Source organism: Anopheles gambiae, chromosome 2 (assembly GCF_943734735.2).
Source record: "Anopheles gambiae chromosome 2, idAnoGambNW_F1_1, whole genome shotgun sequence".
Lineage (NCBI taxonomy): Eukaryota > Metazoa > Arthropoda > Insecta > Diptera > Culicidae > Anopheles > Anopheles gambiae.
The window spans coordinates 53,009,992-53,034,272 of NC_064601.1; the positions used below are offsets into that span (position 1 = coordinate 53,009,992).

The following is a 24,281-nucleotide window of genomic DNA, read 5'->3' on the forward strand; positions in this document are numbered from 1 at the left end:
TTTTAACAATTTTTATGTTGTTCTTAGTAGGCTAAGATAATTCGTAACTTAGAGTATAAAAGGAGGATATTATTATAATAAATCAGTCTTACACCAGCATTTGATGAGTGCGTTTCTTTGTTTCATGCTAAGATTCTCCCGGGTGAAGGTTTGGCGAATACGATTGCCTTCTCAACAACACTTTCCAAAATCAGTAGCGGCGCTACCACGGAATAGATCTTCCAATTCACATTGGAAAAGAGGAAACTGGTCGGCCAATATTGAAAGTAATTTGGTGAAGGAGAGTTGGACCGTTCACGCTCCCGAACCCCTTTGCCCGGGACCTTCTGTTCCGTGGCAGCAGACGGTTTACCAAGCGCTCCAGAACGACTGACACCTTCGCGGTCGGCTTGGCCGTCGGGCATAGAACAATACATTTTGTAGACTTAGTTCAAAGCAAAGGGAAACAAATTTAATAACATGCATTAGCATTATAATAAGCTTTTCTTAAAAATAAAATAATATCTTTCGCGTACCACTTCCACAAGTGGTCCGCGGACCACAGGTTGGAGACCACCTCCCTGGATGCTTGCAAAAGTCTCATGTTTTACTTTTATATTTTCTTTGATCTCTATGTTCTTGAATTCGTTTACTTATAATTATACTTAAATAAAGCTAGGGTACCCAATTTAGCCTTAAAGGCAAACTGTGACAAAAATAAATGAATTAAATATATTTTAAAAAACTCTATAACAACGTTATATATTTCCCCTAAAGATTCGAAACATTCAATCTGATGGAAAAAGTACAGTGAACCCTCTCTCATTTGACACCTCTCCAATTTGAGAAACCTCTCTTATTTGAACATTTTTAAAAGTCCCTTCATTTTTAGTACATTTTTGCCCCTCTTATTTGGAAAACCTCTCAAATCTGTATCCCTCTTATTTGTGCATGGCGTTGCCATGGCGCGCTTCTCTAATCTGCAATTTTATGCGTCGTTTCCCATAGCAACCGTCACATGTCCTAGCATTTCAATCTTCTCTAATTTGGGCATCAGTCTTTTCTGAGCGAGCCAGCCATTCAAGTGTTTTATCAAGAGGGAATTAATTAGAAGTGAACCTAAATGTAACTTTAAACTAAGATGAAGTCCAAGCATAAATTTTTAACCCTAAACGAACGCTTACAAATTATTGCGGAAAAGGAAAATGGCAAAAGTTTTACTGAACTTAGCCAATCCTTCGGCGTTTTACGCAATACTGTAAGCTCAATTGTGAAGAAAAAAGAAGCTCTTTTAAAACTGAAAAATATGGTACAAGATTAGACACGAAAAGAGCCAGCCGATTCCAGAATGAAAAATTAGAAAAAGCCATGCAAATATTTGTACAAGAAGCCCGCAACAACAACATTCCTCTGTCTGGCGTAATTATCAAAACGAATTGTACGGAATTTGCCAAAAAAATGAACGTTTCTGACTTTACAGCTAGTTCTGGATGGCTTGTTCGTTTCTTGAAACGGAGCAATTTAACTTTTAAAAAAATTTGTGGAGAAAGTGCTGCTGTAGACACGAACATAACGAGTGATTGGCAAACTAATATTTTGCAAACACGTATTCGTCAATATGAACCTCGTGATATTTTTAATGCAGATGAAACCGGGCTATTTTTTAAATGTCTTCCGAGCAATACATACATACAATACAGAAAAATGCCATGGAACAAAATATTCAAAGTGTAAACATTGAATTTAGCTCGCTAGTTATATAAACCTCGCTACACACGTCACACTTTAATAACCTTAGTTTGTGTGTCACTTTTGACACTGGTGAAAACGTCACCGTATTAATACACGATGCGCAATCTCAGATTGCGCATATATTCGTTTTATCAAAACATAAGTCATTTCGCGTAGCCAACCCTGAGCTATAAACGTCATTTCCATACATTTTCAGATTGCGCCAAGATTGCGCATAAATTTTCAAGATTATATGTCCGAGATATATATATATTTTTTGACAGATAAATATATCAAACCGACCCGTTTGACAGATAGATATATGCGCAATCTGAGATTGCGCATCGTCTATTGCTACGGTCAGACGGGCAGATAGACGATGTTTAGAAGTCAGCAAGATAGGACTTGTGCGGTATGCTGTAGCTTTGTGCAGAAAATAAAATATAATGTCTTACAACCTCAGAAGTGGGATATCGAACGAGAAAACAATGGAGTCATCTATTTCGAAGGATAAAATGATGGGTGTTCTTAAAGAAGTTGGCGAAACCGTGCCTGAATCAGCTTCCATCACCCAAGTCAGGCGGCTATTTGATGCAACACACACCGAAAGCAAAATGGCGACTATCCAGACCACGCCATCTTCTCTGGAATTTGAAACATGTGCCGAAGCAGCGTCAGGCAATACAGGAGCTTCGGCGAGTACAATTGAGACATTGACTGCAAAATTAAAACAATTGAAGCTGGAAAAAGAAGTTTCGCTTCTTAAACAAGAAATGGCCAACATGAAGCAAATACAACAACCACTGCCGTTGGACACAATCAAATGCATCGAAGGGCTAGTTGATAGTTTTAGTGGCGAAAAGAATGAGAATGCCGAATGTTGGATTAAGCAACTTGAACAAACTTTTCAATTGTTCAATGTTAATGAACTAGAAAAAATTATTATCACGCGCCGACTTTTGAATGGTACCGCTGCAATGCTGACAAAATATATAGTGTATACAAGCTACGACGAGTTAAAACAACAAATTCTGGAAAATTTCTCAACTAAACCTTCACCGGAGAGTGTATATCATCAGCTTCGCCGTAGACAGCTTCTTCCTCAAGAAAGCACCATAAGATATGTGCTAGAAATGGAAAATATTGCTAAAAACGCCACAATATTAGAACAAGAACTAGTTTCAATAATAATCGATGGAATTGGAGATCCTGTGAATGCTGCTGCGATTCGTTTTTCTGCAAACTCTTTGACCGAACTTAAGACAGCCCTGCAAAAATACGAATCGATACGTTTACAACCGGTGTCAGTTTCATTCAAACCAAGGATAATGACCAGAACTGACAATGTTGGAGGTATAAAATGCTACAATTGTTCGAACTACGGGCATCATCAACGGGACTGCCATCAACCACGACGGCGAAATGGGTCTTGTTTCCTATGTGGAAATATGGGACACGTTGCTCGAGATTGCCCTCATCGTACTCAATCGACGTCGGCTGCCATCTACCATAGTGAAGCAAATCAAAACAATGTTATCCACGAACCGAACTATAATGAAAGCGCAGTTCAGATAGAAGCTATTCAGGAGGTAAGTGTTGCTTTCAAAGTCTCTAATGAGTTCAAGATTTTGCCCTCACGTGTACTTTCTTTGTTTGATACGGGTAGCCCTAGGAGTTTTGTCAGCGAAGAGCTTGTCCCGACTCTTGCCCAAAATCCGTGTTTTTCTGGATTCCGCGGATTAGGAAATCAACCTTTGACATCGCTAGGGTATGCAGAAGAATTCGTTTTCGTGACACTTATGTTAACCATTCATTTATCATCATTCCAAAGAAACAAATGGCATGGTCTATTATCATTGGACGGGATTTGTTAAAAAAATTTAATATTCATTTGCATTACATACGTTACCGTTATTCCAAACAAAGTTTAATGAATTACAAAACCATAAATAAAAACGAACTTCAACCACACATGAGACCGCGTCTTGAACATTTAGAGATTTTGCGGGGTTTTTGTAAGAATGGGGAAGATATTCATTCGCAGTCCATTGGTTCGGTTGATGATAATAATACACCTGTTCTCACTTTCCTCTGAATCGTTATCCGGTTGCTATGGATCGCAATCCATGAGATTGGATCGCAATCAACTACGTCTGAATCGTTTGCAGCTACGTTTGGATCGTTTTCAGCAACGTTTGGATCGCTCTCAGCTACCTTTGGATTTTACGGTAGCTCGCGTAAATCTCGTTGCAGCGCAAAGTTTATTTAGTGACCATTCGGCGTACCTCACGATTCTCCTCATGACAGACAATTTGAAAAGCAACAATTTCGTATTGTTCTATGTTTGAACTCAATTGAGAATATGTGTTAAAACCCATTTTTGAGCTATAAACAACATTTGACAGATTTGTCTGCTTCTACGCATCAGAACAGATTTCCTCCATTCTAAAGATGGAATATCCGGCTATACCTCGAAACCCTGAACAAGACTAAATGACCACGTAGGTCGTTACGCTAAAAAGAAGAAGATTGTGCTGGTTTGTTTGAAAAACTTGGTCTAATAACCAAAAACGTATGAATGGTGATGTAAGCTTCATATAAAAAATACGATAAGATTTTATAATTGAATGCATTAATTGTTTAGTTCTTTCCTTGGGGTGCAAATGTGTCCCGCGGTCACCAAATAAACGGTGCGCTAAAACGAAATTTGCGCGAGCTACCGTAAAATCCAAAGGTAGCTGAGAGCGATCCAAACGTAGCTGAAAACGATTCAGATGTAGTTGCAAACGATTCAGACGTAGTTGATTGCGATCCATTCTCATGGATTGTGATCCATAGCAACCAGATAACGATTCAGAGGAAAGTGAGAACAGGTGTAATGCTGTCTCTGAAAATATAACCACGACATTTAGCGAGTTATGTGCGATCGACATTAGTTCCGAGGAGGCAAAAATAGATGTAGGCTCCAATTTAAACCACCAACAGTCACAGGAAATAATTTCAGGGGTATTTAATCATTATTTGCGAGTGTCAACAGAGTCAATTACGGAGCCCGTTCATTCAATGACAATTAGTGTCACAAATAGTACTCCCATCTATTGTAAACCAAGGCGATTATCTTATGCTGAACGAAATCAAATTCGAGACATAGTTCAAGATCTTTTACAAAAACAGATAATCCGCCCTAGCAGTTCCCCGTATGCCTCTGCGTTAGTATTAGTTCGCAAAAAGAACGGTGAGACTCGTATGTGTGTCGATTACCGACCTCTAAACAAAATCACGATACGGGATAACTACCCTTTACCATTAATCGACACGTGTCTTGAACATCTCAGCAATAAGAAGGTTTTTACTCTCTTGGATTTAAAGAGCGGATTCCATCAAGTTAGAATGCATGAGGACTCCATTAAATATACGTCTTTTGTTACACCAGATGGACAATATGAGTATGTGAGAATGCCGTTTGGATTGAAAAATGCTCCTTCACAATTCCAACGGTTTATTAATTCAGTTTTGCGAGAGTATATAGATGAAAGGAAACTTGTAGTTTATTTGGACGACATAATTATTGCGTCAAAAAATCTAGACGAACACGTAGCAACACTTAATAGCGTTTTGCGAACGATAAAGACAAACGGGCTTGAACTGCGTTTGGATAAATGCAAATTTGGTCATAGTGATCTGGAATATTTAGGGTACCATGTGAATTCTAAGGGAATACATCCAAGTGACTATCATTTAAAAGCAATCCAGAACTATCCATTGCCCGCAACAGCTAAAGAAGTGCAACGCTGTTTGGGTCTTTTTTCATATTTTAGACGCTTTGTACCATCCTTTTCTAATATTGCTAAACCTTTGAGTAACTTGTTGAAGGAGAACACAAAATTCGTTTTCGATGAAACTTGTTTAGACGCTTTTAATAAATTAAAAACAAAATTGTTAAATGCTCCGGTCCTAGCGATATATGATCCCAACAGAGAGACTGAATTGCATTGTGATGCGAGTTCAATAGGATTTGGGTCGATTCTCCTACAGAAGCAAGATGATGGAAAATTCCACCCGGTGGCTTATTTCTCCAAAACTGCTTCTGCAAGTGAAGCAAACCTGCATAGTTATGAACTGGAGACTCTTTCGGTAATTTATGCCCTTAAGCGTTTCCATTCCTACGTGCACGGTATCCATATCAAAATAGTCACGGATTGCAATTCACTAGTAGAGACCCTAAAAAATCGCAATTGTTCGGCAAAAATTGCCAGATGGTCTCTATTTTTGGAGGACTACGATTACTCAATGCAATATCGCCCCGGCAATGTAATGAGTCATGCTGATGCTCTCAGCCGTAGCAATGTAGCTGCAGCAGTCGACGACATTGACATCAACTTCCAGTTACAAATTGCCCAGTCACAGGATCCCGAAATACAAACACTAAAAACTAGGCTTGAAAATAATACAGTACAAGGATATTTATTAATGAATGGGACTGTGTACCGTCAACCTTCCCAAGGAAAATTGCAACTGCTTGTTCCTAAAGGCATGATAACCAACTTAATTCGTAACATTCACGAAAAAATTGGCCATCTTGGTGTTGATAAATGTTGTGCCCAACTGAGTAAGTTCTATTGGTTTGCTGGAATGAAAAACTATGTGCAGAATTACATAAAAAATTGCCTCAAATGCATAATTTACTCCGCACCACCACGGAAAGATCAGCGTAATTTACACCATATATACAAAGCTCCAATTCCTTTTGATACAGTTCATATAGATCATCTAGGACCACTACCTTCCCTGCAATCAAAGAAAAAGTTTCTACTTGTAGTCATCGATTCATTTACAAAATTCACAAAACTATACTCAGCCACGTCCACAAGTAGTAAAGAAGTATGTAATGCATTAAAACAATATTTTGCCTATTACAGTCGGCCAAAACGACTAGTGAGTGATCGTGCCACGTGTTTTACGTCGAATGAATTTAAAAAATTTCTCGAAAATAATAATATTTCTCACATTCTTACTGCTGTTTCTTCTCCTCAAGCAAATGGTCAAGTGGAAAGAGTAAATAGAGTAATAAGACCAATTTTAAGCAAAATTTCTGATCCTTTAGATCACGCCGATTGGAGCTCAAAATTACAAATGGTAGAATATTCATTGAATAACACTGTGCACTCGTTAACAAAAAATGTTCCATCCATTCTTTTGTTTGGTGTTGAACAGCGCGGCACCGTCATTGATGAGTTGACAGAATATCTTGATGGAAGTATTGAATACCCTAGAAATTTTGAAAAAATACGTTCTGAGGCCTCAGAAAACATAATCAAGTCACAACAAGTAAACATGAACCAGTTTTGTAAGAAACATCGCCCTGCTCTAGAGTTTGAAGAAGGAGACTTAGTAGCCATCCGTAACATAGATAATACTCCCAATACAAATAAAAAACTTGTAGCTAAATTTAAAGGACCATATGTCATACATAAACGATTGCCACATGATCGCTACGTAATTCGTGATGTCGATGGTTTTAAACAAAGTCAGATACCATATGATAGCATTTTAGAGTCAGACAAGTTGAGATCGTGGATTGCGGTGAATTGTGACCCTTTAACTGAAACCCCCAGCAACACTATAGAAACAAATTGAGGACAATTTACTGTCAGGAACGGCCGAGCTGTAAACATTGAATTTAGCTCGCTAGTTATATAAACCTCGCTACACACGTCACACTTTAATAACCTTAGTTTGTGTGTCACTTTTGACACTGGTGAAAACGTCAGATGGGCAGATAGACGATGTTTAGGCAGCGGTCTAATCTTGTTGCGCGCAACATTGTTGCTCGGCAACATATCGCTGAGGTGGTCTATGAATGTTGCTGGCAACATTTCGCTTTGACATTGTTTAGCGTAAAAAAATTGCCAATTAACAGCTCAGAGATTATTTTTTATCATTCACTTGTTGAATAAAGTGTTGAAAGAATGAAATATACACCAAAAAATGTATTATAAATGCTTAAAATCCAAATTTAGCGGATGTCAACAAAACGCACACTGCTGCTGTGTCATTTCATACACCCGATTACCATGACCAAGGTAAATAGAAAATGTTGCCAGACAAAAATCAAATTGGTTTGAATTTGGCTGACAACAAAGTTGCGCGGGCTGTCAAAATCCATACATTTTGCCAGCAACAATGTTGCGCGCAACAAGATTAGACCAGTGCCTTAGAAGTCAGCAAGATAGGACTTGTGCGGTATGCTGTAGCTTTGTGCAGAAAATAAAATATAATGTCTTACAAAAGCAAAGATTATCCATATTGTGTGCTACGAATATGGACGGCAGTGAAAAGCTACCCTTGCTAGTTATTGGCAAAAGCCGAAATCCAAGATGTATGAAAAACTGCCATTCATTACCAGTCCTATATGAAAGCAATTCAAAAGCGTGGATGACCACAGCTATATTTGAGAAATGGTTGTTGGAGTTGGATGAAAAATTTGGAGAACAGAAGAGGCATGTTATTTTATTCATAGACAATTGCCCAGCTCACCCAAAGAACATTCAAGATAGGTTGGATTTCAATAAACTTGAATATTTTCCACCGAACACAACATCTGTTCTCCAGCCATTGGACTTGGGTGTGATCAAAAATTTGAAACACTACTATCGAAATAATTTAGTTAGAAAGCGATTGCAAGAATTGGAAGAGGAAAAAGTAAGCGTTTAATGATTTGTAATGAGTTAATATAACCAAATTATTCTTATTTTTTCAGAGTCCATCAGAAGTAACAGTTTTGGAAGCAATCAAGATTGTGGCAAACGTATGGGTAGACGTTAAGCCGAAGACAATCGAGCATTGCTTTAGAAAAGCCGGATTTGTGGCATTCAATAATAATGAAGTGACCCTTGAAGATCACCAATATATTGATCATAATTTGGAAACAGATACGAGTTTAGAAAAAGCTATAATGGAACTGGATCCTAATTGTTGTGCAATCGATTATCTAAACATCGACGAATCGTTAGTTTGCTACGAAATGCCGACAGATTTGGATATTCTGGAGTCCGTTACAAACACAGAACCTCAATTAAATTATGCAGAGCTAAATAATGCAAATATGGATACAGAAGATGACGAGTCAGAAAATGTAGAACCATTGCCTATCACTGTTCAATCTGTAACTGAAAATCTTATGTTTATGACCAATACTTTGCAAAATACTTGTGAAGTTCCTCCAGAAATTTTCCACCACTATTACAATGTGCAACGTTTTTTTATGAAAACATATAAAATTCCTTCGCACAGTTTCCCGTGATGATTTACCAAGCTATGGAAATGCAATATAACGAACAATTCATAACTACCTATTTAATCACTTTTTTCTTATAATAGAAGAGCTTTACAAGAATTCATAAAAGTTCATTAATTATCATAAAATAAATTTCAACACATGTTGATTTTATTGGGATTTTACATTTTTTCCTGTATTATTTTAGTAATGATTTTAAAAACACCAACCTAAGGTTTATAACCATCATTAAAACAATTATAATTGGACAACAGTCTCATATTTCGATAGTAATTTTATTATTAGTTCCTACCTTTAAAATGGTCCTAATCAAATTTTTTACCATTTTGACGACAACGAAATCAATTATTTCAAATAATAATAATAAGCGATCCCATAGGAGATGTGGATATTTTTTTCATGATCAAATTACCATTGCCAAGAAGAAACTCTCTAATTTGAAAACCCCTCTTATTTGACGGTTCCGGGGACTCTCAAATAAGAGAGGGTTCACTGTATTTCTATTATTTGAAACTCTATAAAAAAAACCTATACACATTTGCAATAAACTAGGCTTTAAGGCTTTGGTCTCAAACGGTTCAATCTTGCGATAGATCTTGGCAGTGAAAGTAGTTAATTTGATATCTTGGAATTAGCATTACAACATTTAAAAATTTCATTTTTGTGGGTTCAGTTGATTTTCATTCTAGTTCAAACAAGTGATACCTTCATGTACTACCAAAACAAAAAATATAATAACATTCGCGGTCATTTGATTATTTTCTAGACAACTGAGCACTCTAATTTACTCGTTATCGTTGAGGAGGCTGTCGATCGGTTTAAATGATTGATAGAATTGTCCCATTACGTTTCAAATATGTAATCAAACAAGTTATACATCCAAATATCCTCAGGCTGTGCAGTTTGTGTCATAACGCAATGATCTAAAGTAAAACCGTGCTGTCTTTACCCTATTTTTTCTCTCTTTTTCGCTCTCTGTTATTGTCTTTGTTCTGCTTCTTTCTTTTGTCTATTAATCACTTAGAATCCGAAGCCCAGAATTTTGAAATACTTACAATCGTGAAAATTGTATCATTAAGTTCTATCCGGAAAATTTCTATCTGAAATAAATTCATTCTGTTCCTAATCATACAATAAGCTGGTTGTTTGCACTACTGCCAATAGACATCGATGATCCAGTTCCGACTCCGATAATAGTGCATGAAGACAATCAGAGATGCATAGCAATGCTGAAATCTGTCAGTGGTAGTAACAGGACGAAGCACATCGACACCAGATACAATTTTGTTGAGGAGTCAGTGCAAAATGGTGTAATGGACATTCACTATTGTCCCAGCGAACAAATGATAGTGGATGTTTTACCAAAACCTTTAGCTCGCGTTAAGATGGAGCAGATGCGCCTACGACTTGGTTTAGAGCCAGCCGAGATTGAGGAGGAGTGTTGTGATCATAGCAACCGAGCTAGCTTGAACGGAGTGTAGTAGGCTTTAGTCAACTTAGAGAATAAATCAGTCGGTATTTTCCACTCGTTAAAACTAGTAGCTTCCAACAATTACAGCAGCATCTTTTGAGCAGAAGCGCTTGTCATAATTAAAGCAACAGCAAAAGCAACAATTTCCACCAAACCTAATGTTATTTTTACAAATAGCGCTAGTGTATTGGCAGCGCTCGAGCCAAGAAATCCTAAATACCCGTATGTTCAGATCCTGCAAAAGCTTCCAGCTTCTACAAGAACAACCTATGTTGAATTCGAAGCCATTGAGAAAAAAGGGAATAAAGACGCAGACACGGCAGCAAATGATGGACGCAAACGGAACGCAAATGCTGTATCGAGAAAGAACGTGGTAAGTTGGACAGAGAATACCATCTATCAGACCTGGCAAAATGAATGGTTGAACTTTAAACAAACTTAGGGTAAAAAGTACTAATAATCCAGGATGCATCCAGTTATATCCTCACTACGTGTAAACGCAAGGTGACGTGCTTTTTCTCGCTCTCACTTTTAACGGTTTTTTGTGTGTTTTTGCGAGAAATTTATTCCGCTTTTGTTTCTGGTTACATTTCGCAGGTGGCTAAACGAATCGAAGATGTCGATTAGGGAGGGCCATGCGTCCAAGTCCAGTTCAAAAGAGTCCGTGGTGATGGTGAATCTCTCCACCTATAGGATTCAAGGCGAATTCGATACTGGTGGCTGCGGTACGGTGTTGGTGGGCAGCCATGCTCGCTCCAAACAAGCGGTGGTCATTAAAATGGCCAACAACGAGATGGAGCAGCTCCTGCTCGCCACCGAGCGCCGGATCTATGCGCGGCTCTCGAAGGCCCATGGATGGCCCAGACTCATCGACGCCGAATCGCAAACGCGACGTGCTGGTTTTGGTATGCCTGGGGCCATCACTGCAGGAGTTATTGGACTTGTGCGGAGGACGCTTCGGTCTGAAGACGGTTTCGCAGCTAGCGCTGCAACTGCTCGCCAGGCCGGAAACGTTCCATGAGCTGGGGTACGTTCACTGCGACATGAAGCCGGACAATGAAGCCGGTCGCGGAACGACCCGCAAGACGCTGCACTTGATCGACTTCGATCTTGCCGAGCCGTATCTGCACCCACGCACGGGGGAACACATAGGATGCGTTTTTCCCGTTCGCCGGAATGATCGAATTTGCACCAGTGTTCGCTCATCTGCTGTATACACCGTGCAGGCGAGATGACATTTTGTCATTCGCCTACATGCTGGTGTTTTGCTCCGCGGTGGCCTACCGTGGTATTGTACCGAGGAGCGAATTGATCCGGACGAGGCACTGCGTCTGAAGTTGAAGACTACGCCCAGCGAGCTGTGCAGAGGACTGCCGGCTGAGTTTCAGCGGTTGACCGAGTACGCGTTGCAGATGGAATTCTGCGACGCACCGGACTATACCGAGCTGAAGCGGATGTTCCGGAATCTGCGACGAATCTACCCAAAATCGGGGTCCAAGTCCTTCAACAGGACGCGCCACGGGCTGTCATTTGAAAACGGCCCCCGGGAAATGAACCAAATTTTGGAATGTGATTTTCATTAATAAACGTTCAGAACCGGGATGGAAAAAGCCATCGAAAACTTCAAATAAGATCGGCATTTGAATTCGTGTCTCAAAAGATTTTCATTCGTGTTTTTCGCCCATAACTCGGAGGTGGCAGGTCGGAGGGGATGAAGTTATGAGGGAGGAAGTCTCTCGAGTTATGAAGTTATGAGGGAGGAAGTCTCGAGCCCTACCTACTCCCGATACTCCCGATATTTTTAGCTAGGACCAACGGTTCTCAACTTATTCGCGAAAAGCAGGCAAAAAAGCCAACAACAGCATTAGCATCAGCACCAACCACATCACAAGGCAGCGATCAGGAGCAGTTGGAAGCTAGCAAGGTATATTATCGAACAGTTTTGGCTTAAGGAATATTTCCCGGGCATTGTAAGAAAGAGTAAATGGTTCAAAGAAGTCGATGACTTGAAGACAGGATATCTTGTGATCATAATAAGCAATACACCAAAAGACTAATGCATCATGGGGAGCATAGAAAAGGTTCAGCCAGAGAAAGATGCGAGAGTTAGTGAGGCTTTAGTGCGTACGTCGAACGGATTACAACGACGATCAACGAGCAGGCTTACTGTTTTGGACGTCTTGCAGGGAAGTGAACCCAACCAATGAAAACTCCTTCGCGGATGAAAACTATGAAATTAGAGTGAATTTACGGGTGGCGGTATTTTACGACGAAACCGTTCTAGCCCCCTGAAATACGCACCGGCAACACTGGCCGGGCGAAAATAGATTAGGCGAAATCTGCCGAACGTCAGGGAAACGGTGAAAGGGTCAGAACAGAAACGACCAGCAGGCAAGCGACACCGAATACGAGTGTGACAGAAAGCAGAAGGATCTAAATGAAGAAATGGTTATAAAGGACGAGAAAAGTAAGTGAAGTGAAGCGAGTGAAAATAGAGCATTTGTTAATTTTCATTAATAAAGTTTCAGAACCGTTTTCCAAGGCGGTTACTGAAAATCCATCTCTACAGTAAGGTTTTTTTTGCATGTACCAAAAACAAATTTGGTTTGAATTCAAATTCACGTTTGGTCTTATTACAGGTCATTACTTGAAAAGAAACTAACTTATAACAATGAAAACTATCGAAAGAAATAAGGAAAAGTCTTGCACTTTTGTTTCGCATATGTGCAGCACAAGAGCGAAAGGTCCTGTGAAGGGTGTTTCGTGTATATCAATTGAATATGCTGTACAGCATGTATCAGAAAGTGGAAGCTTCTGATTCTTTTGCCAATAGTTGAGACTTAGCAAACTAACTGGTGAAAACTGCGAAATGAATGAAGATCAATATCAAGAACAAGATGATTAAGCTGTAAGTTTCTTTGCATTTCCTGCGATGAAAAAACATTGCTTCTCTCGAAATTGCTAAGGCTAGAAAAACATAATTTGATACAGCAAAAAAAAAACTCAAAAAGTGAAGGAACAAGAAATTAGAACAGAAGAACTAGCTCTTAAATAAGGGAGAACATACATTTCAATGAAAAATTGCGAAATAAAATTTCACTACGAATCAACAACTTTTTGGTCATAATATAGAGGCAACGAATGAGAAACTGAATCTTACAGTGAAATTGGATACTTGTTGAGCTAAAATGTAGATAAATGAGTCAAGCATGGAATCTCAGATTGGATCTTAATGTTGCTGGCAAAATATGGATAACGACATAAATTATTTTTTTAACTACGTAGCTTGTGAAAAAGTTGGTAATTGCGAGACATTTTGGTACGTTAGCATTCGAACAATCCTAGCAACTGATATAGAAACCCAATACATGTCTGAAAAATTTCAGCCATTTTTTAAATCTTATAGAATAACGCATAACACTGCATTCGTTCGCGTGAAAATACGGTCCAAAGACACAATGATATGTGCAAATAATAAAAAAAGAAATGCCATGCCACAAATAGAAATTTCATAAAGTTTCATAAAATATTATTACCGTACTGGAAACCAATTCATCCAAGCACAGGAATAAGCCATTCGCAGTTAATACTCAATCATAAACTTCCGAGAAAGTTCATTTCATTAACTCCCAGGGGTTTTGAGCCCAGACCAACGCAGATTAATTGGACAAAAGCCAAACGAGCGTTGCGCTGCTTAAAAGACACTGTAGTGTTGAATGTGAAGCTAGGAGGAGTGGGCTATCTCGAAGGTTTCGCCGACGTCTACTGAGCTGACGTTCTCTCGGACAGAATGTCAAATTCCGGATGTCATTCAAGCTTAGCAAAGGAACAATCACTTGTAATGCGAGGAAACAGAACTGTGTACCGTTGTCCACTGTCGGAGCGGAATGTATCGCGCTCGCAGAAGCAAGCAAGGAACTGTTGTGGCTGCTGAAGCTGATCACAATTTTGTTCAAGATTTGGTCAGGTCTGGAGTGTAAGATGTCAAGTACTGTCCTACAGAGGACATGTTGACGAATCTCTGACGACTTTAACTCAGATTAAAATACAAAAAATGAGGGAGAAGATTAACTTACAAAGCGCTCCATACTTCATGCAAAGCAGTTTTGAAAAAAAAAAATCCTGAGCGGTTAAGCGATTTCCTTAGATCAGTGTTTTCCAACCTTTTTAGGACCACGTACCAACATGATGTGTGTGGTCCTAAAAAAAAAATGTGAAAATACATTTACTGTGGCTCACATATAATGGGAGTATACATGTTGCGCTGCGACCACATCGAAGATGGCTGTTTAAATGTATAGTTTTAACAATTTTTATGTTGTTCTTAGTAGGCTAAGATAATTTGTAGCTTAGAGTATAAAAGGAGGATATTATTATAATAAATCAGTCTTACACCAGCATTTGATGAGTGCGTTTCTTTGTTTCATGCTAAGATTCTCCCGGGTGAAGGTTTGGCGAATACGATTGCCTTCTCAACAACACTGTCCGAAATCAGTAGCGGCGCTACCACGGAATAGATCTTCCAATTCACATTGGAAAAGAGGAAACTAGCCTGGTCGGCCAATATTGAAAGTAGTTTGGTGAAGGAGAGTTGAACCGTTCACGCTCCCGAACCCCTTTGCCCGGGACCTTCTGTTCCGTGGCAGCAGACGGTTTACCAAGCGCTCCAGAACGACTGACACCTTCGCGGTCGGCTTGGCCGTCGGGCACAGAACAATACATTTTGTAGACTTAGTTCAAAGCAAAGGGAAACAAATTTAATAACATGCATTAGCATTATAATAAGCTTTTCTTAAAAATAAAATAATATCTTTCGCGTACCACTTCCACAAGTGGTCCGCGGACCACAGGTTGGAGACTACTGCCCTAGATGCTTGCAATAGTCTCATGTTTTACTTTTATATTTTCTTTTATCTCTATGTCCTTTAATTAGTTTAATTATAATTATACTTAAATAAAGCTAGGGTACCCAATTTAGCCTTAAAGGCAAACTGTGACAATAATAAATGAATTAAATATATTTAAAAAAAAACTCTGTAACAACGTTATATATTTCCCATAAAGATTCGAAACATTCAAACTGATGGAAAAAGTATTTCTATTATTTGGAACTCTGTAAAAAAACCTATACACATTTGCAATAAACTAGGCTTTAAGGCTTTGGTCTCAAACGGTTCAATCTTGCGATAGATCTTGGCAGTGAAAGTAGTTAATTTGATATCTTGGAATTAGCATTACAACATTTAAAAATTTCATTTTTGTGGGTTCAGTTGATTTTCATTCTAGTTCAAACAAGTGATACCTTCATGTACTACCAAAACAAAAAATACAATAACATTCGCGGTCATTTGATTATTTTCTAGACAACTGAGCACTCTAATTTACTCGTTATCGTTGAGGGGGCTGTCGATCGGTTTAAATGATTGATAGAATTGTCCCATTACGTTTCCATTATGTAATCAAACAAGTAATACATCCAAATATCATCAGGCTGTGCAGTTTGTATCATAACGCAATGATCTAAAGTAAAACCGTGCTGTCTTTACCCTATTTTTTCTCTCTTTTTCGCTCTCTGTTACTGTCTTTGTTCTGCTTCTTTCTTTAGTCTATTAATCACTTAGAATCCGAAGCCCAGAACTTTGAAATACTTAGAATCGTGAAAACTGTATCATTATTTTTTATCAATTTAACAAAGATCAATATCTAAAAACGTTTTGAAAATCCATTGTTATTGGTGTTATTGTGTTATAAGCAATAATGTGGATTTTTAAGCTCAATATCACGAAAACCGAATTAAAGTATGTTGGTGTAGCACATGTGTAGTATGATCGATACAATATGAAACCGTCACTGCATACAGATGCATACTGTATACATATTTCAAAATATATTGGTACTACCTAACAGGTCTCTGATGTGAATTAAATATACCATTTGTCAAGTAGTATGAATTCGACATGTGGTTTTCCTAGCCCGGAACTAGTTCCCTTTAGAGAATAGATTATTTTAGATTTGCACAATCCTGTGCGTGGTTGCAGCAAGTCCAGATGGCATTCGACCAGCTTTATGAGAGCCGGCGCGTGAATCCAATAGTTGATCCGACTGACCCCATGATTTGTGACTCCACTCATGCAATAATGCCACCACGAAGATTTTGACCCATGATTGTGCATATGATTGTTCGATTTTATCGTAACTAGCACATTATGGTCGGGCAACGTGAGGCTGCGTAAAAAACACTTATGGGTCACTAGCGCGGCACTTATGGAAACACTTCATTGCGTGTGCGTAAAAGCACCACTCTGGGATGTAGTAGACAATTTATTGTAAACCACCATACAAAACACAAGTACACTCAACGTAAATATATATTACTCGGATAAATGATTAGTTTGAGTCTTTTTTTTAATAGCATATCCAACAGAGTTTAGCTTCTATCGGAGTGTTTAGGATTCCACAAAGTTTAGATATTGATATCAATGTATTACAGAAAATATTCACCATACAGATGAAATGCAAATTATCTTAAGCACAAAGTAAAGAGTCACAAAGAGAGTAACATTGGGGAGATAATTAAAATAGAATAAATAATTACTAGAAATAATTACTTTCCTAACCATGCAACGAGAATACATGTCGAGATTGATCATTGATATAGTTTGGCACCACTGTTACTCTCACGGAAGGCTTTATGCCAGTGCAAGGATCATTGGAACTTAGGAGTTTGGATCTTTTGGAAGTCGGCAATTTTACAAGAGATATGACAATGGATCAATCTGAGGCTTGGCCCTCCATATTCTTCTTGCTGATATGTTTCGCGGAAGGCCCTTGAAATAGATTAGAAATCAACTTATATTCCAAGATATCAAACACATTTATCTAAACCTAGGGAAATTATCTAAATTTGTATTGTGACTTTTTTAAATCTTGCGTTTCTGTGTACTTACAGGCAACATCCGTGTATATTAGAAGAACCGTGCCTAATTATACATGATATATTATATCCTATATAAAATGAAATTTCTCATTTTGAAAAAGCTTTTCAATTTAATAAAGTATACCTTTGCTAGTTTTAATCTTTGCGATGTTGTTCTTCACTATGATATAGACGACAAAAAAAAGAATATTTACCTAATAGTTTCTCCGTAACTGCTGATAAGGCACGTAAGAAAAAATACATACAATAAGTGCTTCTTAGCAAACACAAGACTACACGGTAGGAATCGCAAAATAAATCAATTAATAAAAACAAATTGGTGTTGAATTGGCGGCTGTAAGTGCAATTTGTTAAAAAAAACGATACGTTGCGGAGGGGGTGATATATTGTTTGGGAGCCATGACGTAAAGTATGAGAATAAGCAACTGGGTAGACCTTCCGGGCATGGGTAAGGAGGATACTGGGTGCACACAGAGCAAGGATGCAGAAGTGAAGTTTGGGGTCGAACTGCCCCTTCAATCCACAATCCTCCCCCCCCCCCCCCACTCCTGCTCCCCTGTTGTGGAGCCCTTAGAGGGTGAAAGGGGTGAAAATGCCTTTTTAAGTAAATCGTTTCACGTTTCACATCCAGCAAACGTTTCTCCTTCGGCGCTTAGTTTTTGAGATAATTGCGGTGTTCGAGATTTCCACTGAAACTAGGCGTGTTCGGCGGTTTGATCGAAAACAGTAGTAAAGATACACTTCCCGTGCGAACGGAACCGCTAGCACTCGTCATTTGCCCCAAGCATCCTTACCCCGGTTTAGTAGCCATGTCCAAATCTGCAATCGAATGTAGGAAAGAACTTCAGTCCGGAATACAAAATTCCCTACAAAAATAGACAACTAAAACGGGACATGATATATCACCAGGCAAATGTTAAATATTTAATATTTCTCATAAACGTCACCCAGAAAGACTATCCGCAATCAAATACAACAAAATTGCCATACCAAATGTAAGAAAAGCATCAATAGAAATCATTTCGACTCAAAATTATCATTTGTTGCTCATTGTGCACCAAATCTTGATGTCGAAGATGTCGACACCAAACAAACTACTAAAAACCGATTGCACCTCTTCAAAATGTAAGGATACGGAAAACATTGTGCTAATCGAGAAGTGCTTACCCAGATTCTAAAAGTCCCAAATATCCTTTATGGATTAGAAGAATGGACACTATCACTAACCAACATAAATTCGAAAGTTTCTGGCTCCTCTTTACCATACTGCTCTAGAGCATTCTATCAGGGTCTTTATAACCAGTCCTATTCCATCCCTGATTTGAGAAAGCGACCAGCTTCCTTTCTCACATATCATCACACACAGATTGGTTACAGCTGCTGGCCATCTTCTGGAGGAAGATATAAAAGCTGAAGCCTTCATTGAAAGAGCCAATACTGCATTCATGGAACTGACGGGAGAACGGTTACTACAAATTGCAGAACAATCACGAAATGGAGAAAGGCTATGGGACCAAAACTGCCCCAAAGTTGATTGGGAAATGCAAAACAAAATCCAAAGGGATTTCAGACCGGCATTAGCTAGCAAAATATTTAAGGAAATGCTAAACATTAGATACCAAAGTCACCATCATATCATATCATACCGATAGATCCGTCGCCGGAAATGGAGCAGGATGTGGAATCATATCATTAAATGACAGATGTTCAATTAAACTACCGGATTACAGCAGCGTTTTTAGAGCAGAAGCGCTTGCCATAATTAAAGCAACAGCAAAAGCAACAATTTCCACCAAACATATAACATTATATTTACAAATAGCGCTAGTGTATTGGCAGCGCTCGAGCCAAGAAATCCTAATTACCCGTATGTTCAGATCTTATGTTGAATTCGAAGCCATGGAGAAAAAAAGGGAATAAAGACGCAGACACGGCAGCAAATGATGGACGCAAACGGAACCATAGTCGCTTTATCGAGAAAGAACATGGTAAGATGGGCAGAGAATACCATCTATCAGACCTGTCAAAATGAATGGTTTAACTTGAAACAAACTTAGGGTAAAAAGTACTAATATTCCAGGATGCATCCAGTTATATCCTCACTACGTGTAAACGCAAGGTGACGTGCTTTTTCTCGCTCTCACTTTTAACGGTTTTTTTGTGTGTTTTTGCGAGAAATTTATTCCGCTTTTGTTTCTGGTTACATTTCGCAGGTGGCTAAACGAATCGAAGATGTCGATTAGGGAGGGCCATGCGTCCAAGTCCAGTTCGAAAGAGTCCGTGATGATGGTGAATCTCTCCACCTATAGGATTCAAGGCGAATTCGATACTGGTGGCTGCGGTACGCTATTGGTGGGCAGCCATGCTCGCTCCAAACAAACGGTGGTCATTAAAATGGCCAACATCGAGGTGGAGCAGCTCCTGCTCGCCACCGAGCGCCGGATCTATGCGCGGCTCTCGAAGGCCCATGGATGGCCCAGACTCATCGACGCCGAATCGCAAACGCGACGTGCTGGTTTTGGAGCGCTAAATCGGGCCATCACTGCAAGAGTTAAAGAACTTGTGCGGAGGACACTTCGGCCTGAAGATGGTTTCGCAGCTAGCGCTGCAACTGCTCGCCAGGCTGGAAACGTTCCACGAGCTGGGGTACGTTCACCGTGACCTGAAACCGGACAATGCAAAACAATCACGAAATGGAGAAAGGCTATGGGACCAAACATCCCCAGAGTTGATTGGGAAATGCAAAACAAAATCCAAAGGGATTTCAGACCGGCATTAGCTAGCAAAATATTTAATGAAATGCTAAATAATAGATACCTAAGTCACCATCATATCTACACCGATAGATCCGTCACCGGAAATGGAGCAGGATGTGGAATCATATCGGAATCTGTTATGAGTTTATAGTATGCCGATATTTTGTATCACGAATAACTTTAATCATAGTAACCTATGATTCACTGTGGTTATAAGTTTTCTATTAAATAAATTCATTCTGTTCCTAACCATACAATACGCTGGTTGTTTGCACTACTGCCAATAGGTTATGGGCCCAGAATAGTACGATATTTGAAGAAGTGTAATTTTCAATCAAGTGACAAAAAACCGAAGATGAATTCAAGTTCCACTGGATCCTCAAGCGCTGCAGGTAGTAGCATAGTTTCGTCGAATCTTCCTGGCATCGAACGTCTTACCGGTATTACAAAATTGGGACACTTGGAAGTTTGCGGTACAAACCTTCCTTGAGCTCGAAGATCTCATAGTGACATAGGACATCTACACATATTTCACGTTACACAGTTTGCTTAACATAAATGACGCACTTACGTTTGAAATCAAATAAGTTTCTCGCATTCTTTATTTCTCCGGGTAATCTGTTGTACCGGTGAATACCTTTGAAGAACAAAGAGTTTCTGGCACTTTGTGACTGCAAGTTGGGTACCCTCGGCTCATTAGCCCTGCGTGTGCAGTGCCGGTGGACGTCGTACCCCCGAATTATGCTCTCCCCCAGATACCCAGGCAACAGGCCTTTTAACATTTATAAAATAAAGATCATGGTCTGGTATACAATCCTCTGCTCTACCGACATCCATTGAAGAATATCTAGCATAACAGTGGTCGGCGTACGTCGACCGCACCCTAGTACTAACCTCATGATGCGATTTTGCAACCTTTGAAGCCTTTTAATTTGCCCCTTATTGCCAAGAAAAAGAATGGACGAGCAAAAGTCAAAGTGCGGCGATACCAATGATTTGTAGAGGTGAACTTTCCCAAAGAAGTCGAGATCCTTCGCCAATCTACTTATTACTCCACACTTCTTAGCCACTTTAGCGATGACCCAGTCAATGTGAGCGAGGAACTTTAACCTGTCATCTAGGATTACCCCTAAGTATTTAGCCTGTCTAACTCTTTCGATTCGTTCCGAATTTATCACAATAGATGGAGGTTCGTCCAATACACCCGCAGACATCACCATGTAACAAGTCTTGTTAATGTTTAATGCCAGCTTTTTGTGCTTCAGCCATCCATCCAAAGCGTTTAAATCGATATTAATCAGAGACTCTGCTTGCTTGACATCTTTGTGCGAGATAAACAGAACAGTATCGTCAGCAAAAAGATTGATCTCACAAGCTTTCAAAACCTGTTTCATGTCATTGATATACATGATAAACAAAATTGGTCCAAGAACACTTCCTTGCGGAACTCCAAGGGTATTTTCTATAGGCTCTGATACAGAGTTACCAAATAAAGTTCTCTGAGTTCTGTCTTTTAAATAACTTTCGAACCAACTGAGCTCCCTCCCCACAATACCAAAACGCCTTAAGGTACAAAGCAATAATGGCCTAGATATTGTTTCAAATGCCCGTTTTAGATCCAAGAAAACAGCAACTATCGATTCTTTCCGATCCATCAACACCCTCCACCTCGCCAGTACAAGATTCAGAGCAGTCTCACAAGAGTGTCCTTGCCGATATCCTGATTGCTCTCGGATCAACAGCTCGCTTCCATTCAGAAACTGAACCAATTGCTCCTTAACTACTGTCTCCAGCACCTTTTCGAGCACATGCAACATGTTGATAGGACGAAAATCCTCCGCATTGGCAGCTCCGCTCACCTTAGGAATAGGTATTATCAATGATTCCTTCCATGTTTTTGGGAAAATTCCACTCTCTAGAGATTCATTTATCACTATCAAAAGGTCATCTCCTATCACATGAAAGCAATCCTGTATGGTTGTTGAACTCACGTTCCCTATACCTGTGGTTTTTTTCAGGTTGAAACAAATAATCTTTAGCTGACTAAGAGTTATTTTTTGAAATCTGAAATGGTTTCGTGGAGATTCTCTATGCGACAAATAATAAGGCTCATTAACATCATCAATGTTTTGATTTATATCCAAAACACTGTTGACAAAAAACGAGTTAAACCTGTTACAGATGATGGAGTCTTCAGATTCGATCAAACCGTCAAATTTAACAATAGAAACATGTGCTTCATCTGGCCTTAACATGCTTTTTAGCACTTTCCACAATTCTCTGCTATCTCCCTTGTGCTTATTTATCTCACTGCTATAGTAATTTTTGCGTGAGTTTTTAAGATTTCTACTGTATAAATTTCTGAGTGTAGTATACTCAGTCCAATCATAATCTGTGTTAGTTCTAATAAATTGTTTGTACGCTTTGTCTCTTTTCCGTTTAATACGTGCAAGATCCAAAGTATACCACCTACTAGTTTCTCTTGAAACAATTGTCTTTTCTTCCACCAAGGTGTTCATTGCATTTTTCAACGTGTTCCATAACAAGTCAGCTGCTTCATCCAAGTTGGACGCGACATAATGTAAGCCTTGTGACACATTGTTGCAAAGAGCAAGTTTCGAGTACCTATTCCAGCATTTAACTTTACGTTGAACCGTTTTACAATGCTCATCATTTATGGTCAAAACAAGTGTTTCATGATCCGATATTTTCAATAGCGGATCAGTAGTGACTTTGATTGAGTCAATACTACTGTAAACCTGATCAATCAATGTTCTGCTCTGCCTAGCAATTCGTGTGAATTCGTTGACTTTTTGGATCATATTTACTGAATCCATTAAGCTTTTCAGCTTAACAGATTTTTCAACATTCACCCAGTCAATATTGAAATCACCGACGACAATGTTCATTTTACTAAAATCCAGAAACCTTTCTAACCACTCTTCCAAAATGTCTACGAACCTTGAATCACTTGCACTAGGTGAGTGATACAATATGCTATAATTTCCTGCCGTCATACCCCGAGAAATCGCTAAACCGAGAAACCAATTGCCCTCTAATGACTCGTTTAAGATCACTTTAAGGACAATATCACTTCTGGCATAAGCTGCAACACCTCCTGTGTGACGTGAATGTGATAAACACGACACTACCCTATAACCTTTTATATAATATTGCTCAAATGCTTCCTCCTCGGTCACGTGAGTTTCCGAGATCAAGACCAACAAAGGTTGAACTTTTTCTACTGTCTCACGAAACATAGCATAGTTAGATGAAAGACCGGCAACATTGAAATATAAAATCTCTCTGAACCGCCCTAATTCCACCCCTCCCTGCTATTGAGAAAGTTGCATTCGTCTCTCTACCTGTTTTTTAAACAGCGGGCATTCATAGCTATTGGCCGCATGTTGTTCCTGTAGTTTCTGGTTCCTAGATGTGTTAGCCAAAACACAATTCACACACTTTAGGATGGACGAGGTGCAATCCGACGTTCGGTGCTCACCACTGCACTTTGAGCAAGCTTCCTTATTTTGGCATTCAGTGCTCTTATGGTTAAACTGACCACATTTAAAACAACGCATAACATGTATGCTCCTAGAAATTTTACAACGATCAAAACCAATATTGATTTTATCGATTTTTTCCAAACATTTATCAGTCTCATTGTCGATTTCCAATACCGCGTTGTGTTTCTGGTACTTGTAGATCTTACTCTCAAACATTCCAATTACTTTCACCTCTTTCCAGGGAATTATCTCATTTTGAGATTTCAAAAGATCTACTAAGTCGGACTCAGAATATTTTTCACTCATTCCAATAATTTTTACTCGTGCCATTGGCAAGGAAGTCAAATACCCGTCTCCTAAAATGCTTTCTACTTCATTTCTAACATTATCTAAATTCGCCTGAGCAGAACATTGAACATAAACTTGATCGTCCCTGCCATTACGGAATTCCGATATCTGCTGTCGCCTCGGATCCAATTTCGCGCGTAGATCAGCTCTTGTCGTATCGCAAGACTGAACCACCTTAGGAACAATAACCAGTGTTTTATTCTTATTTTTGTTTTTATTTTTTCCCATGGACTCCTTCATATCGTCATTTTTCCTA

At 39.1% G+C, this 24,281-nt stretch overlaps 2 protein-coding genes across 2 annotated transcripts; both read left to right on the top strand.

Annotated features, from left to right (window-relative positions):
- The first annotated feature begins 1,505 nt into the window (after positions 1-1,505).
- On the top strand, positions 1,506-5,070 carry LOC133391727 (uncharacterized). The gene is made up of 2 exons (XM_061647749.1): positions 1,506-3,299; positions 3,377-5,070. Exons 1-2 carry the CDS (start codon positions 2,157-2,159, stop codon positions 3,380-3,382), a joined length of 1,149 nt encoding a protein of 382 aa, XP_061503733.1. The 5' UTR covers positions 1,506-2,156; the 3' UTR covers positions 3,383-5,070.
- A 5,737-nt stretch (positions 5,071-10,807) lies between these two features.
- Positions 10,808-11,707, top strand: LOC133392114 (uncharacterized). The gene is made up of 2 exons (XM_061650825.1): positions 10,808-10,851; positions 11,076-11,707. The coding sequence occupies exons 1-2, from the start codon at positions 10,808-10,810 to the stop codon at positions 11,497-11,499; spliced, it is 468 nt and encodes a 155-aa protein (XP_061506809.1). The 3' UTR covers positions 11,500-11,707.
- Positions 11,708-24,281: the final 12,574 nt, after the last annotated feature.